The sequence below is a fragment of the Centrocercus urophasianus genome, unplaced genomic scaffold (genome assembly GCF_019232065.1).
Source record: "Centrocercus urophasianus isolate 14NV4802_14NV808 unplaced genomic scaffold, USGS_Curo_1.0 seq_18, whole genome shotgun sequence".
Lineage (NCBI taxonomy): Eukaryota > Metazoa > Chordata > Aves > Galliformes > Phasianidae > Centrocercus > Centrocercus urophasianus.
The window spans coordinates 3,361,202-3,376,038 of NW_024884733.1; the positions used below are offsets into that span (position 1 = coordinate 3,361,202).

The following is a 14,837-nucleotide window of genomic DNA, read 5'->3' on the forward strand; positions in this document are numbered from 1 at the left end:
ACCAGCCTCATGCAGGGGAGAAATAGGAACTCACCAAATGATGCTTACTTAAAGGCTTGCTTGTCTGAGCAGATTGGAACATGATTGTCCTATGCTTTAATGGCTTTTTCTATCCCAGTGCTAAGCTGACTAATACATTTTAAAGAGTCCTCAGACTCTGAAGAAGCAATAAAATTGCAGATAAAGGAGGTCTTAAAATATTTCTGTCTTCCTTGCTTTGAGTGTCAGAATTATTATTCTTTCTCAATTTGAACTAAGCTTTATTTACAGAGGTGGAGCAATACCCAGGCCTGTAGCATTGCAGAGCAATGTGGAAAAACTAGTGCTGTGAAAATTAGTTCTCCAGAATTTCCAAAATGGGGATGGGGGTCTGTGTGATCTCTTCATTACTTGATACTGCAAAGAAGGTAACTGATCTTTGGCTGCCAGGACTTTGCTGAGGTGAGCTAGCAAGGGAGTTGTCTCTCACAAGTGAGGTCTAAATTCTTTGTTTTACTGCCATTTCCATGCTACTTGCATGAGTGGGCAGGCAGAGACTCAGCAGAGCTGCATTAGGCTATCCATTCCCCTTGGCATGAGCGAAGGAGGAAAGTTGCACTTGAAGATGCAACTCTGTCTTAAGAGCATGAGGGAAGGAAATGGGAAAAAGAGGGGGAGAGTATTGTGCTGAAGTGGTTCCTCTGCACTGCTCAGATGAGGGCAGGTTTCACTTTGTTGGTCAGCCAGAGAGCAGGTAACTAAGGGGGCTTGAGGATTAAATGTTTTACACTGAGCCTCTAAAAGCAAACCTATGCTCTAAAAGGTAACAGATGTGATCTCTCCCAGCAGCACTTTCGTGTGCACACTGCAAAGACAAAGCTCAATTGCGTTCCAAACCTGAATCTTACCTGGGAGCAGAGAATATTCTCTTAAGAAGGCTGAGCTTTGTATTTTACAATGAAAAGAAAGGTACCTTACTAGCAACTTCTGGATTGGCACTTGTTTCTCTGAAGTGCAGGCCTGTCTCCTTCACTAGGAAGGGTAGTCAGGGACCACTGCTTACATGGGAAGCCAGTATTTCCAGACAGCCACAGGATGGCATCCTCTCTTCGTGCTGCTTTAGGAGAACCAGTCCTGTATCCAGCTGGCCTCCACGGAAAGATGTTTTGAGGGCTAATCAGACTGTATCACAGATTTAAAGGTTGGGACTGCTCTGATAAAGCAGTTTCTTTTACTGCAGGAGCCGGCTGGTCTGGTTTAAAGATTTGGGCTTCCTGGAGTAGTCCAATTTAAAAAAAAAAAAAAATTAACATCCTCCTAGTGGCCTTGTTTTGTTGCTGTACCCAACCCCAAACACCTCAGGACCAGAACAACTTCTCAAAGCCTCTGCCTTGCTGGAAAATCACTTAAATTTCATAGACAGAGGGGTTTGCAACATGCCTGGGGTAGAATTTGAATCCTAGAAAGAAGATGTGCTGTCTTGACATCACTGAATTGACCAGGACTATGCAGCTGATGGGTCATGCAAACCCAGCTCTATCAGGGTCTCAGCATGGCCACTGCTCCATCCAGAGGGCTGGACTCTGCAAAATGCTGCTGTTGGGGAGAGGTGGCTGCTTCCTAAAGGCATTGGACTCTGTAATTCAGCATTCACTGGGCCACAGGAGAAGATGGGAGTGTCTTACCACACTGGGCACTTGGTTGGAAAGTAGCCAAACTACTTTCGGTTGCTGCTTCAGGCTTCGTTGACTGAAGAAATAGAGGAATGGTTACTGAGAATCCAATTCTTCCCTCCTAATGGGACTTCAGGGACTATATGGGGCAATTCTGGCACCCTTTCAATCCCTGGGGCTGTTCCAGGGAACAATCAAAAATTAATATCAGCTTCCTCCCACCCCCCACCTCCTCCTGCCAGTCCTTCCCAGAGCTCTGTGGCTTTTGTGCAGGACCTCAGTGCAGCATCCAGGTGAGAGACAGTTTTTATTTTCATTCATTTTCATGGAGGGATTAATTACTTAGTGGTACAGATGCCCACCGTGCCATTTGGAAAAACTCGGCTCCTTTTGCATGCCCAGTGCAGACAGCTACGAGGAGCTGCAGACACCACGAAATACTTGTCTGATAGAAATCAGCTGGGTTTCACTCTGTGTTGCAGAGCCTTCACACAGAGGAAAAAACAACAACAACAAAAAAACCCTGCAGCCTGAAATGCTGCTTTTCTTTTTCCCAGTACTTTTTGCCCTTGGGGAGAGGAGCTTGACTGTGTTCATTAACAAGGCGAGGCTAATAAATTTGATTAAGCTAAGCTGTTTCTTTAAGAAAACTTCAAGCTGCACAGCTGTCTGCAGGCAGAGAGGCACAGCACATCTGACCACTAAGCCCTCCCAGCGTCTTATCTAGGGCCAGGGAACAGATACAAGAAAAATTTCCCCATGAAAATAAACACAACTGCTAGAGGCATAGCATTTGTTTGCAGTTTTAGTCATTTTTTTTTGTACAAAAAAAAAAAAAAAAAAAAAAAGCTAGAAAAATGTTTTGTTTTGTTCTGTTTTGTTTTTTCTCCTGTTGTATGGACTCTTTAGGAAAAGGCTGATACTGAAATGCGGTTGTGGGGAGGCAGTGCAGTGGGGGGGGGGGGTGCAGCCGCGTTTCCGTACCATGCTGCTCTTGCCTTGGTGCTCAGACGGCTGTCACCCTGCTGATAGACACATCTCTCTTGCTTTTGTCTTGAGATGCAGTGGTTCAGTGCATGGTTTGGCCAAAACTGGGGAAAAGTACCTGGGTGGGGGACGGATGTACGTGTGGCAAAGCCTGAAAGTTTTCTACCATTATACATCGCTTCCTGTTTTGGAGGAGGAGGGAGTCACTTATTTCAATGGTCATAAAGTAAACTGGAATATAAGGCACATATGGGGGCAATTTAAAGCCCTTGTGTGGTGAGGAGCTTTGAGGCTGTCACCAGTGCAGCCAGACAGAGCCAAGCCCCGTGACGTGATGTTAGCACTACCACCCTGCTGGAGTTGCACAAACTGGGATGGGTGGCACAAGGAACTGCCAGGAGCTGCTGGCTTTGCCAGGAAGAGAGAGGAAGGAGATGGAGAGGGAGATGAGTGCAAGGTCCAGTCCCAGCTGTGCTGATGGCCATGCAGCAGCTGGCAGTGGTGTGTGCTTGTGGGTCTGTGCGTGCCCCTGATGTGTGGCATGGGGAGGACTGTGCTGGGAAAGTGTCTGCTGCTCCAATAGCAATTCAGTGCACCAAGTCCTGTAATAGAGGGGCCTTTGGTCCTGCTCCTTAGTAGTCATTCAATAAATAACTCTAATAGCCATAGCTAAGCTGTTACACAGCGTCAGCTTACGTCTCCGCTCCTGCAGTAGCATAGAGGTGATGCAGACTTTGCTGCAGTACGATGGGCTCTTTAAAAGCAAGTCTGTACAAAAAAAAGTCTTTTAAGGAAGACTTTTTAGGTGCTGGTGAAAAAGGGCTGGTCTTGCAACTTCCTGGCTCCTTCCTGCCTTGGGCTGAGTGGCAGCATGGCCTTCTGCTTTGCTGCCTTAGGTTGGGACTTGAGGTTTCTGAGGTTGGGCTGAGTGCATCCTGCGAAACTTGTATTGCTTTTGATTTGGGGGTGGAGGGCCAGGATGTCTGCACTGTACTGTAATGCTGCACTCGCATCTCCGAGGTGAGAGTGAGCGTGGCCCCATGGTGGCTCAGCAGGCTGTCTGTCCTTTGCAGAGGGTTTCACCTTGGTGGGGGGCACAAACCCGTGTCTACAGGCCTTGCTCTGTGCCTGCCCTCTGATACCCCACTGATGGGCTGAGCCTCTTTTCAAAGTCACCATAAAGTGGCAGCAGTTTGGGCATCTCCTTGTAGCACAGCTGGAAGGACCGGAGACATCAGAGTTGGTCGCTAGATAGGCAGAGACGGCCTCTTGTCTAGCAAGAGCAGCTTGGGCTGAGCCGAGATCCACAGGTCCTCCTCATCCTTCTTCTTCTTCTTCTTCTTCTTCTTGTTCCTCTCGGCCTGCAGCTGCCCGTTGCTGCTGGGGCTGTCCCTCTTCGTGCTCTGTCTCCTCCAGTGGGAGAAGCAGCAGTGGCAGCAGATGAAGATGGACGCGATGAGGACGACAAAGGGCAGGCCCAACAGCACCGCGAGGCAGACGGTGTTGAAGACGCCCTCCTTGTGCTTGGTGCGAACAAGTTCCAAGATGGAATTAAAGAAAGAGCTAATCTTCTGCTCCATGCTGGCTCTCGGGCAGGATTCCTCTTTTATGGCTCCTCAGGATATGTTTGACTCCTGTGAGGAGCTAACAGGCTGCACGAGCTGCTCTGGATGGTGCCTGCAGAGACAAGAAATCACTCAGATCAGGTGCCTGCGCCCTCGGCGTGTTTTTCTTTTCCCAGAGCTGCCAGCACTGCCAAAGCCTCTGCAGGGCGAGAGGTCTGTGCCCACAGAGTCCAGCCAGGAATCGCTCTATGGAGGAGCATTCAGGTGGGTGAGAGCCTGCAGAACCCAAGCAGATCACCCACGGCTCAGCGTGGGACTCTGGTCCCGGGAAAGCAGCCTCATGCCCCCCAGGGGCTGTCTGCAGTGCCTGGGCTGAGAAGCCTCCATGACTCACCTGGGAATTGCTCCAAGGCTTGGGCAGGGCTGAGGAGCATTTTTGTGGCATGACGTGAGGTTTTCCTCCCCCTCAAGGAGGGAGAGGTGCTGCTGAGCCCCAGGTTTTTGGGGAAGCCCTCCTGCAGTAGAGGCGGCCAGGGTAAGGGAGCTGCTGCCTCTATTCCCAACCACCCTCTGTTCCTGCTCGAGGGCCAGGCAGAGCTCCTGGGGGTTTTAAGCCAAGAATTTGGAGGTCATTGAGTTAAGGATTGTATAGATGGAAAGTCAGCAGGAGCAACATCAGGCTCTGAGAGCAAGTTTCACCCTGATTTGGCATTTTACATCGGTGTCTCGTTGCTTTGCTTTTGCCTTTGGTAGTCCAGCCCCACAGTCTCTCAAGGGAGTATGGAAGCCCCTATTGTGCACCACAGGGGAAGCTGAGACACAGCAAAAGGAAAAGTAAGACTTTCTCAAGGCAGCAGCTCAGACATACAGCCAGACATACGCACAAAGGTGTCACAGAGGAGCTGCTTGCCTTCACTAATAGACCTAAGGTGAAGGGGAGAAACGCTAATCAGAGCATTTCTCTGGCACCTGAACTCCATTTGCTGTATCCACTGAATTGCTGGTTCTCCTCCTCTAGGGAGCAGTGGGAAGGGCCCCAAGCTGAAACCTCCATCTCTCCAGTGCTGCCCTTCCCTGCTCATGTATCGCTGCAGTGGTACCTGCTATCTCCAGATACCCCTGTATTAAGCATTTGGTTTCCTGCAACACTTTGTGTGCACGCACACCCAGCCTATCTCCTAACAACCACCAAAGCTATCTGATCCAAAAGAAAAACCATAAAAGCCCGACAGCCTGCAGCACAGCACCTGCGACCTGCCAAGAGGAAGCAGCACTGTGGTGGGCAGGTTCCAAAAGGCAGCTCAGAAGCAAAAATCCTGTCACTGCTCCACTGCCTACTTCATGCATGGTAAAAAAGGAATTAAAAAAGCCTTGTTCCCAGGAGGGGTAAGAAAAAGTCCCTGGGTGCTCGTGGTGCTTCCTGCTGCCCACTGCTTTGCAAGTAAAGGGCATGGAGGAGTGCAGAGAGCACTTCTTTGAGCTGTGCTTGTCCCAGATTTCCTCCTCTCTGAGACCATTTTTAGTGCAGATGTCGTAAGGTTAAATGGCCGTACAAATAAACAGAGCAGCTTTCCCTTGGCTTGAATCGTCTGCCTGAAGCAGGTTTGCCATTTATCCATGAATATCCTGACAGCCTGCTATCCAGGCAGGGACACTGGGATCCCAAGATGCACTTCATTCCAAAAAGCTTCTAAAGAAAGAAAAGAAAGAAAAGAAAAAAGCAAAAAAACCCAACCGCCTCAATTTCAGACAAAACAGGATGTTCAGTTTTACTCCTGCCCTAAGCCGCTTCATGTTTACTGCCTGTAAACTTCAGGGGAGGGAAGGAGGGCTGGGACTTCCTTTTAAGCTCATAATTAATTGTTTGCAGTGGGGGGAAAGAAAAAAAAAGGAGAGAGTCCTTTGAAATGTTTCCATTTGAAAATGGATCTGAATGTGGGGAAAAAGCCCTCACTGGCTGTTTAGTCTGCAGGGTGAGGCTGGCAGCTGGGACCCCTACCCTGCAGGGTGGGATAGCAGAACCAAGGGGTGATGCATCCTTGCAGGGCAAGCAGAGGCACGGCACCCAGCATGACAGCCAGGCTGCCTTGTAGCACTGCTGCTTTTCAAATGCCTTTTCTTTTTGGTGCGTGCATCGCCTTTTGTGTTGTGGATGAAGAGATGCCTGTGCGCTACATGAAGGGGTTCTTCTGTTACTAAATAAATAAATAGGAGAGGGGAGAGCAGGAAAACGGGTGCCTTGTTGAGCCTGAGAGTGCTGGGGTTAGCCGAGGCCACCCATTGCTAGCTCAGTGCCTGCCTTCCTGCACGCAGCCCTTCCTTCTCGCTGCTTTTTAGGAAAGTTTAGCGCTGCTGCCCCGTTTAATGCTGCAGCAGCAGCATCTCCCTCTGGAGAAGGATGGAGGGGCAGAGCCACAATCCAAGCTGTGATCCAGGATGGGTGTGAGCGTACACAGAGCTGCCGGTGGGAGGTCGTCGTGTTTCTGGGCCAAGAACCATCAACTGGGCCAGGAGGCACTTGGAGACAGGGCAGTGTCTGGGAGGGCTGCTCAGCGCCTGCTAAATGCGTTCTTTGTGCTGGGGAAGTGTTGGCAGCGCATCAGGAGGAGGCTGACAGGAGAACTGGCTCGGGAGGTCCGGCAGTAGGGTTTGGAGCTGACGTGTGTGCCTCTCCTGTTGGGGTTTTTGGAGGTGGGGACCTAGCTCCGCATCCTTTAATCCACCTCAGCTGGAAGCAAACTGGTTTTAAGGACGGAGCATCTCCTGTGTTACAGGGGAGGGGAAGCAAGCTGGGGGGCACAGGCTGGGCACAGGGAACCTAGCACAGGCAGCCTGGCTTGCCCACATCCGCGGCACAGCAACCACAGCTGTGCAAGGAACTGCAGGGCCTCTGCAGATGAGGTCAAGGGCTGGGAGTCACTGTGCACCAAGCCAAGGTGCAATGTGTCCCAGGTCCCCTGGAGCCCGTGAACTCCGTGACGCAGCCGGGTACGCATGCGGAACACCGCCGGTTTTCCCTGTTTGCACCTGCAGATTGGAAGGCAGCGGGGTGAAGCCATCGCAGACCTGGAAGTGGTGAGCAGCAGCAGCAGCAGCCCTGCCGTCATCCGCTTCAAACGCTGCAAAGCAAACGTGTGCCGAGAGCAGCCGCACGGACCAGAACTTCACCCCGTGCCCCCAAGGCGCACGGCTACGGCCCGGCATGAGCGCTCCCTACGCGGCTGCTGCTAACGGGGTTAAAGCGAAAGCACGGGCTGAGCTGCACGAAGCACAGCACGGACCTCGCCCGGCACTGTGCCACAGCGGCCACAAGACCCTCTCTATGCCCACACCATTGTCATCAAGAGCCCCGCGAGCGCGGCTCCACCTGGCTCAGCCCCGGAGCCCAGCTGCCAACCGAGGGAGTCGACAGCATCTCCTGCGTCCCTTGCGAGGTGGCAGCCGCGGTCACCCCAAAACCTCGCACCCCCATCCCGCACCTGGGCACCCCGCAGGGGGCTCCGCGTGCCGCCGGCCCGCACCTACCTCGTCCCGCCGAGCAGAGGGAATGGGCAGCCCGCCCCGCAGCCTCCGCCCCCGGCCCGGCCCCGGCGGGGCTCCCCCCGCTCCGCCCCGGTGCTGGCTGCGCTCCCAGGCCCTAGAGGAGGAGCTGAGGGGACGGGGCGGACGGCCCGAGGGGAGCCGGGCTCACAGCGCGGGGTTTGGGCACAGCGGGCAGGAACTGGAGAGAGCTGCCCTTAGACGGGACGGACTGCAGAGGAGGCGGCTTCCCTGCAGGGCGGTGCTCGGAGGGTTCGGTGCTTTCCAGACGTGATTCCTGCTCGGTTTCGAACGCCCCCACCCCTCCCACTTTAGGCTTTCCTTCCCGTTTCTCTTTTATCTGCTCACGAGGGATAACCTGGATCCGCCGTAGCCCCGTGCGCTGTGCTGGCGGCCGGGCGTGCTGTGACTGGAAGAGCGCACAGCTGGGGCTGTCCCGGCCACAGCAAGCGGGGCAAACCCCACGCCTGTTTGATCCTCCTTAACTAGAAGTGGCCATTTTTAGCGGCTTCAGGGCCAGCATAGCTGCAGGTGTTGGGCCATGGGCTCGTTGCCCTGTACTGTGGCTCAGTCCTTTTTTGTTGCTGGCTGACTTTGGCAGAAGCCTCACCAAGCAAGGAACTGCTGAGCCCCAGCCTTTGGGGCCCCACGTGCCCCTTTGCCCAGCTCTCAGGTTTTGCCAGTGAAGGTTTAGGTTGGATATTAGGAACAATTACTTCTCCAAAAGAGCAGTGATGCAGTGGCACAGCCGCCCAGGGAGGCGGTGGGTCACTGTCCCTGGAGGTGTTACAGACCCATAGAGAAGTGGCACTGAGGGATGTGGTTAGTGAGCAGTATTGGAGGCAGGTTGGACTCAATGGTCTTTTGAGGTCTTTTCCAACCTGAATGGTTCTGTAACTTACAAGGATATCTGAATACCTCATATCCTCTTTCCAGTGGTGGTCTGGAACAGATGCATTACAAGAACACAAATCCCTCCTAACTGATGGGGCAAGGAGCCCCACAGCTCAGCTATGTGTGGTGTTAAAAAAAAAAAAACAAAATAACAACAACAACAAAAAAAACAGCCAAATTTTGGGGGTTTGAACCTGTCACCTGTTAGTTTCATTCAGCCTCCCCACTTCCCTATCAGTGAGGCCGCTCTTACTCAGCAAGCACGAGTGCTGGGGATGGGAACAAAGATGCAGTGACCATGCTGAGGGGATGTGATGGAGCTGGTGACGATGGCTGGCTCTGCCCTTGGGCAAGATGTGGCCACTGCTGCTCGTACTGAACTCTCTGGGTGCTTTGTTTTCCAGAAGTAGCACCAAGTCAGAGGAAGCTGTGACTCAGAGGCCGATGAATCACTCCTGCTCTGGATTACACGGCTTTTTTCCTCTTTCTGGGCCTCCAGCACGGACTGAGGAGCCCAATGTCTCATTGGTAAGAATCCTTTTAAAGCTGGAATGAGACCTGAACATTTGGGAAACACTGCAATGACTGGTGGTGAAAACGCTGCTGTAACACATCGGTGCTCCACGAGCAGGGCTCTGCATCCCACGGGACCCATAGGATCCGCCAGCACATGGCCTATTTTTAACCCAAAACACGCATTCCCCCAGGATATTGTGTTTTCAACCCACATCCGTGCACCCTCACCCTCCTCGCAGCCTCATTACAGCAAAATTCCCCAATTTCCCCCCTCCAACACAGAGCAGAACTGCTGCTCACGGGCACACCTTCCCCTCTGCTCTGTTTGCACACTGTGGCGCAGCTCAAAGTAAGCAATGGAAAACTCTGCTTGCAGGGAAACATTCCTCTCATTTTTCCCCGATGCTTCTGCCTTTTCCCTCCTTCTCCCCCTCCCAGCAAAAAGAAAGGAGAAAAAAAAAAAAAAAAAAGGAAAAGGAGGCTGCAGTTTAAATGCTAAAAATAAAGCTGCCCAGTCGCTTGCTGGATAAAAATAGCGGCCCCTGGTATTTATTTGAGCAGCAGCAGTCGCCTTTCCGGCTTTGGAGCAGAGCTCAGGAGGAGGATGGGGAGGGCGATGCTTGAGGCCAGGTGGTGGGCACAGAAGCTGCATTGGGTTTGGCTTGAAGTCAGGCCTTCCTCCACCTGGGGCAGTTCTCCAGGGGCAGGACAGGCCCCAGTGCACTGGGTTCCATCTGTCTGCCAGGGAGCTGTGCCCCCACAAGTGCCTGTGGCTCCCGCACCCACAGCGATGTGGATGCTGCTCCTGTGCTGTGCGGGGCTGTCAGGCTAAACACCCCCTGTTAAAAGGAGGATTTGTTTGGGACATTCCAAACAATTGGTGGTTGCTGTGTGTGTGTGAGCAGGAGCTCCTTCCTGAGGAAATCCCATGGCAGCAGGAGGTGGGGAGAGCGGAACTGCCTGCAGGAGCTGTATGGGGAGCAGCCTGAGGATGAGGTGGTGCCCTGGCATGGAGATTGGGCAGTGGGGTAACGCTCCCCCAGCACCATAATGGGCTGGACCTCAAGGCTGGACTTCTTGGGAATGTCAACCACATGCTCGGGGATGAAAAACGCTGGGATGTGGGCCTTCCTACCCGAGGGCTGTATCTGACCTGGTTTGCTGTCTGTTGGGATTGCTCACTGCAAAGCAGAGTCCCAGGGGTTAATGGCTTGGAGCGGAGGTGTGATTGGGCTGCTTGGATTCTGTTGTGTTGTTGTTTTTTTTTTAATCTCATGCTGCTCTGAACACCTGGTTTCTGCCTGATGAGAGCTGCCAAGATGGTTTTTTTTTTGGGTAGGAATGTGCTTGTAATGATGGGAGCAGGGCACAGTCCTCTGCATTGCGCTCCATCCCTCTGCTGCCGCTGAGCATCGGGCACCCCTCAGTGTCAGCACCCCAAACCTGAGCCGAGCAGAGCAGCAGCAGGGCAGGGCAATGCCATTCCTTTAACAAATAGCAGACACCATTTTTCTTTCTTTTTTTTTTTAATAAATATTTTTTTAATCTCACATTCAGCACAAAGCCTCGTTGTGAGCAGCGTAAGACCTCAGTGTTTGGGGCCCGATGCTGCCCCACGGCTCTGCTCTATGGGGACTGTGCAGCTGGGGCAGGGGGGAAATGAAAGCAAGATGCAAATCGTTGGAGGGGAGAGAGGACAAACAACCAGAGGCCTTTCTCCTGTGGGTGTTTTACCTCTCCCTGACCCCCTCAAGGGACAACAGGTGCCTTTCTTTGGTGATGCTCAAAGCTTTGCATGGTGCTAGGATCAGTGGGCAGGCAGGAGGATGCAGCTTCAATATTTCTGCCTTGATTACCATGTATATCCCCTATGCTTTTATCAAGAGAAACTGCTGGAATGAATTGGAAATGGCAGAGTGTGTATGTATAGGTGGGAAAGGGAACAGCCCATGGGCTGCCCTCACCTCTCTCCCAATCCCACAGAGAGGATAATGGATCAATGAAAATTAAAAGCCCTACATTTGGATTTGATTAAAAGAGAGATTTTTTTTAATGCCCTGCATAATGATGTGGTAGCGCTTGTAGCTATGGGAGTTGGAGAGATAAAAAGGGGAATGAGGGTTTTAAATGGATGATGAGCACATTCAGGCTTACGAGGGGGAATAAAAACCAAGAAACAAACATTAGAAACAGGGCTGTAAGGAAATATCACGTTCTACAAGGCATCAAACATGGGAGGTGAGCAGCCCAAGCTCAGGAAACTTAGCACTTTCTCTGCAGGGCACTGGGTGCTTTCCCAGCCCTCTAAGCTGGAAAGCAGAGAAGGGGGGATGGCAGTGGGGGTTTGGGATGGGGGGGTTACAGCTGCTGTTGCTCAAGTGCCAGGCTTGGAGTCAATGCTTACAGACTGGCCAAGAACCCTTGTGTGCCCTCCTGATGTTTGCTGGTGGGACAAAGTTCCCAAGCATCACTCATGCAAGAAGGGGACTTTGGTAAGAGGGCTCTGATGAAATATTTGGGTACAAAGTGCAGATGGGGTGGCGGGCAGCACAGTGCTTGGCTGGAGCTTGGCCCCAGGAGGAAAGGGGCTGCTGTGCAAAGCCCAGGCATTATGCTTCTTGGAGAGGCTGGGAATGGGAATGGTACATCTTACCATGTGTGACCCCATCTGGAATGTGCTGGACTTACTTAGTATCATCACTGCATGCAATAAGTGCATGTGCCATGCAAAAAATGTGCTGTGCAGAGGTTGTAGGGTGATGGGCTGGGTGGGCACTGGTGGTAGGTGATGAGGTTGGTGTGGTGGGGTTCAGGACTGCCCTGGCCTGAAGGAGGAGTATAGGGAATTTGGGAAAGGGCTTGTGGCAGCCTGGCCCCCTCCTTATCCAGTCTGAAATGTGTTGGAGAGCAGTGGCCTCACTTAGGGGTCATACAGGGCACCCACCAGGTTGGGTTGCTGAGATGCAAAGCACAGTCAGCTTTAGCAGCACAGGTGGTGGGACACCTCTGGGTGTTACCCACAGTGATCACTGCTGCCCAGATGGGCACCACGATGGAGACTGAGATGTCCTCTACCTCCTACATCTCCAGAAGACTTTGTGATCCTTGGTGCAAATTGGAGCTGAGGTTTTTCATTGGCACAGGATTCATTTGGTGCCAATGGCTGAGCTCCAGGCTTTGCTTTTCCTCTCCCCACAGCAGTGGGGCTGCAGATGTACCCCGTGCTCTGCAGTTCCCTTTTTTCTCTCCAATTGGAGTAAGAAACAGGAGCACAGAAAGCACCGCAAAGCAAATTCCCCTGGTTTTGTCTCCCTGGAATTAAATTTAGCAGTCTGGCAGAAGTTCTGCCAGTTGTTTGGGGTTTTCTCATTCTGGTTGGCTGCACGGTGAACATGAAAATTTAAGATGTGAGATCTAAATAAAGCCTGCACGTGGAATGAAGGGAGGCTTCCCGTACTCTCTGAGATTCACACTTGTCCTGGAGGTTTTGCTAAAATCATGCTGTGTTTTGTTTTACCAGGAGCACGTTCTGCCAGGAAGGTGCTGGTGGAGGAAGGGTACCTTGCAATGGGGCTTCAGCCCTCGAGTCACACAATTGTGGAACCATTCAGGTTGGAGAAGACCTCTCAGATCCCTAGTCCAACCCCAACCCACCACACCATGCCCACATCCCTCAGTGCTACATGTTCGTGGTTCACAACACCTCCAGGGATGGTGACCCTGCCACTCCCAGGGCAGCCTGTGCCACTGCATCACCACTTCTTTGGATGAGTTTTTCCTAATATCCAACCTGAACCTTCCCTGGAACAATAGAAGGCCATCACCTCTCATTCCTCCCCTTTTGTTGTTTCTTCCCAGAGAGGCACACAGCTCACTCGTTTGGTATCTTTTATTAATGTATAGAAAATGCATTAAAAAAAGGAACTATACATAGCCTAAGAGCGGTCAAGACTAAAAATACTAGTTAACAATGGTTAACAAGCGTCGATCCCATTCTCCCAGCTACGTTTTCATTATGGGGTGGGGGAGGGTTGTTTAATATATTATTTATTTATATTATTTATTTTCTCTCTTTATGCATTTATCTGCTTTCATCTTCCCCTCATTTGGCTGCACTGGTCTGCGTTTGGTTCATCAAAATCTTTCCAAAGGGTTTCGTTGCCTCTGTTCTTCCGTTGCCTTTCTGTGTTGTTTAGTTTTTAGTTTCTGAAGGAGTAAACACAATTGCAGTGTAACACCTGTACATGAGGCTCTGCTTTTTGCTTGGTTGGTTCTATCCCCATGTCACCATCCCTCTGTCAAACCTCTGACACCTGTATAGCTCTGAGCTGGGCAGGGACATGCCACTCATCCGTGTGGGCTTGCTTGGGTTTGGTGACCCAACTACAGGTGGTTGGTTGGTAGAAATGGGGCTGGGCTTGGTCCTGGGGCAGAGCCTTTGGTTGGGGAGGGGGGTATAAGCATGGATTAAAGTTTTTGGGGGCGAGAACTTTTTGCTGGCAGTATCTGACAGGGTGAAGGCTACTGAGTGCTGCTTGGAGGTGTGTGGTCATCCCAGGGTGTGGTGTGCTGGGGTCTGGAAAAGGGAACCCGGCTGGTGTGGAGATGAGATGCTGGGTGGGTGCTGGGGCTCCTGCTGCTCTTCTGCAGGCTGCCTGAACCTCTGCCTCACATGGTGTGAATATTGCTTTGGGAAAGAGCTGAGAGCGCATTTAGACTTGTACTGCGCTTTGTGATGCCCACAGTAAAGCAGCACAAAGAGGAGGAGCAGAGGTGAAGGCTCTGATGCTCTTGAAGCATCCTCCTGCCAAAACCCCGCTATCTTTGGGGAAGCCCCCACTCCATTATTCCTCCATAAATGCTGCCCTAAGTGTCACTTCACTGAATGCAGCTCTTCCTTTCAGGCCTTCTTGTCTTTGGTCATGCAGTAAAGCAGCGTGTGGTGGAAAGGTGGACGTCAGGTGGGAACAGAAACAGAGGGATAACCGCATTGGGAAAGAGGTGAGAGGGTCCCTTGGTGTTTCCTTCTGGTGTTTAGGGTTCAGAAACAAGAGGCGGCTTTGGAAGGCTGTGGAGGTGCTGGAGCATGTGGTCTTCTGCAGGGTGAAGGGCTGACATGCTGCTGGTGCTGTGGGCTTTGGGATGTGACAGCAGCAGGGCAAAGGGGCCCTGACCCATCAGGATGGTGGTGGAAGGAAGCAGAGCTGGTGACGTTGAAAGGAGAATTGGGAAGAAGCCAGGTTTTCTGGCTTGTAACAACCCTTTTGTTTTCCTGAAAGAACTTGTTTTGTTTCACTGAAAGATTGAATATTGTCCCCAGGGGTGTCCTTCAGACTTGGCGACAGAGCTGTGTTGGCCAGACCCTCCTGTCCCAGCTGCAGGACCACAGGATGATGGATGTGAGCAGAGAGGGAGGGACGCATATCAGGACATCCACTGTGAGAATAACCAGCCTCTTTGAGGATCTTCTTTTGAGCCTCCTGGAAAAGCAAGGCAGGTTTTGATTTTCTGTTTGTTTTGTGCTTATGAAAACAATTTTCTTGCCTTCCCCTTGATAGCCAGTGTTGAGTTACCATTTTTTTTTTTCACTGCCATCTCTTTGTTACACCTGGGTGGAAAAGCAAACAGCTCAGTCCTGAACAGGAGATGAACACCATCCACCACTAACCTCTGTTCCTAGCTG

General features: G+C 51.7%; 1 protein-coding gene and 1 long non-coding RNA gene across 2 annotated transcripts; one reads left to right on the plus strand and one right to left on the minus strand.

Annotated features, from left to right (window-relative positions):
• Positions 1-2,483: 2,483 nt before the first annotated feature.
• Positions 2,484-7,791, minus strand: KIAA0040 (KIAA0040 ortholog). Its single transcript, XM_042819622.1, has 2 exons — positions 7,730-7,791; positions 2,484-4,316 (listed from the first exon to the last, which is right to left on the minus strand). Exon 2 carries the CDS (start codon positions 4,217-4,219, stop codon positions 3,887-3,889), a length of 333 nt encoding a protein of 110 aa, XP_042675556.1. The 5' UTR covers positions 4,220-4,316; positions 7,730-7,791; the 3' UTR covers positions 2,484-3,886.
• Positions 7,792-7,861: 70 nt separating this feature from the next.
• LOC122160854 lies at positions 7,862-12,801 on the plus strand. The gene is made up of 3 exons (XR_006168966.1): positions 7,862-7,996; positions 9,043-9,166; positions 12,675-12,801. It is a non-coding gene; the product is annotated as an uncharacterized LOC122160854 (long non-coding RNA).
• Positions 12,802-14,837: the final 2,036 nt, after the last annotated feature.

What these genes read in the sequence shown, in the direction of transcription:
- KIAA0040 (XM_042819622.1), bottom strand. Translation starts at nt 4,219, where the DNA reads ATGGAGCAGAAGATTAGCTCTTTCTTTAATTCCATCTTGGAACTTGTT.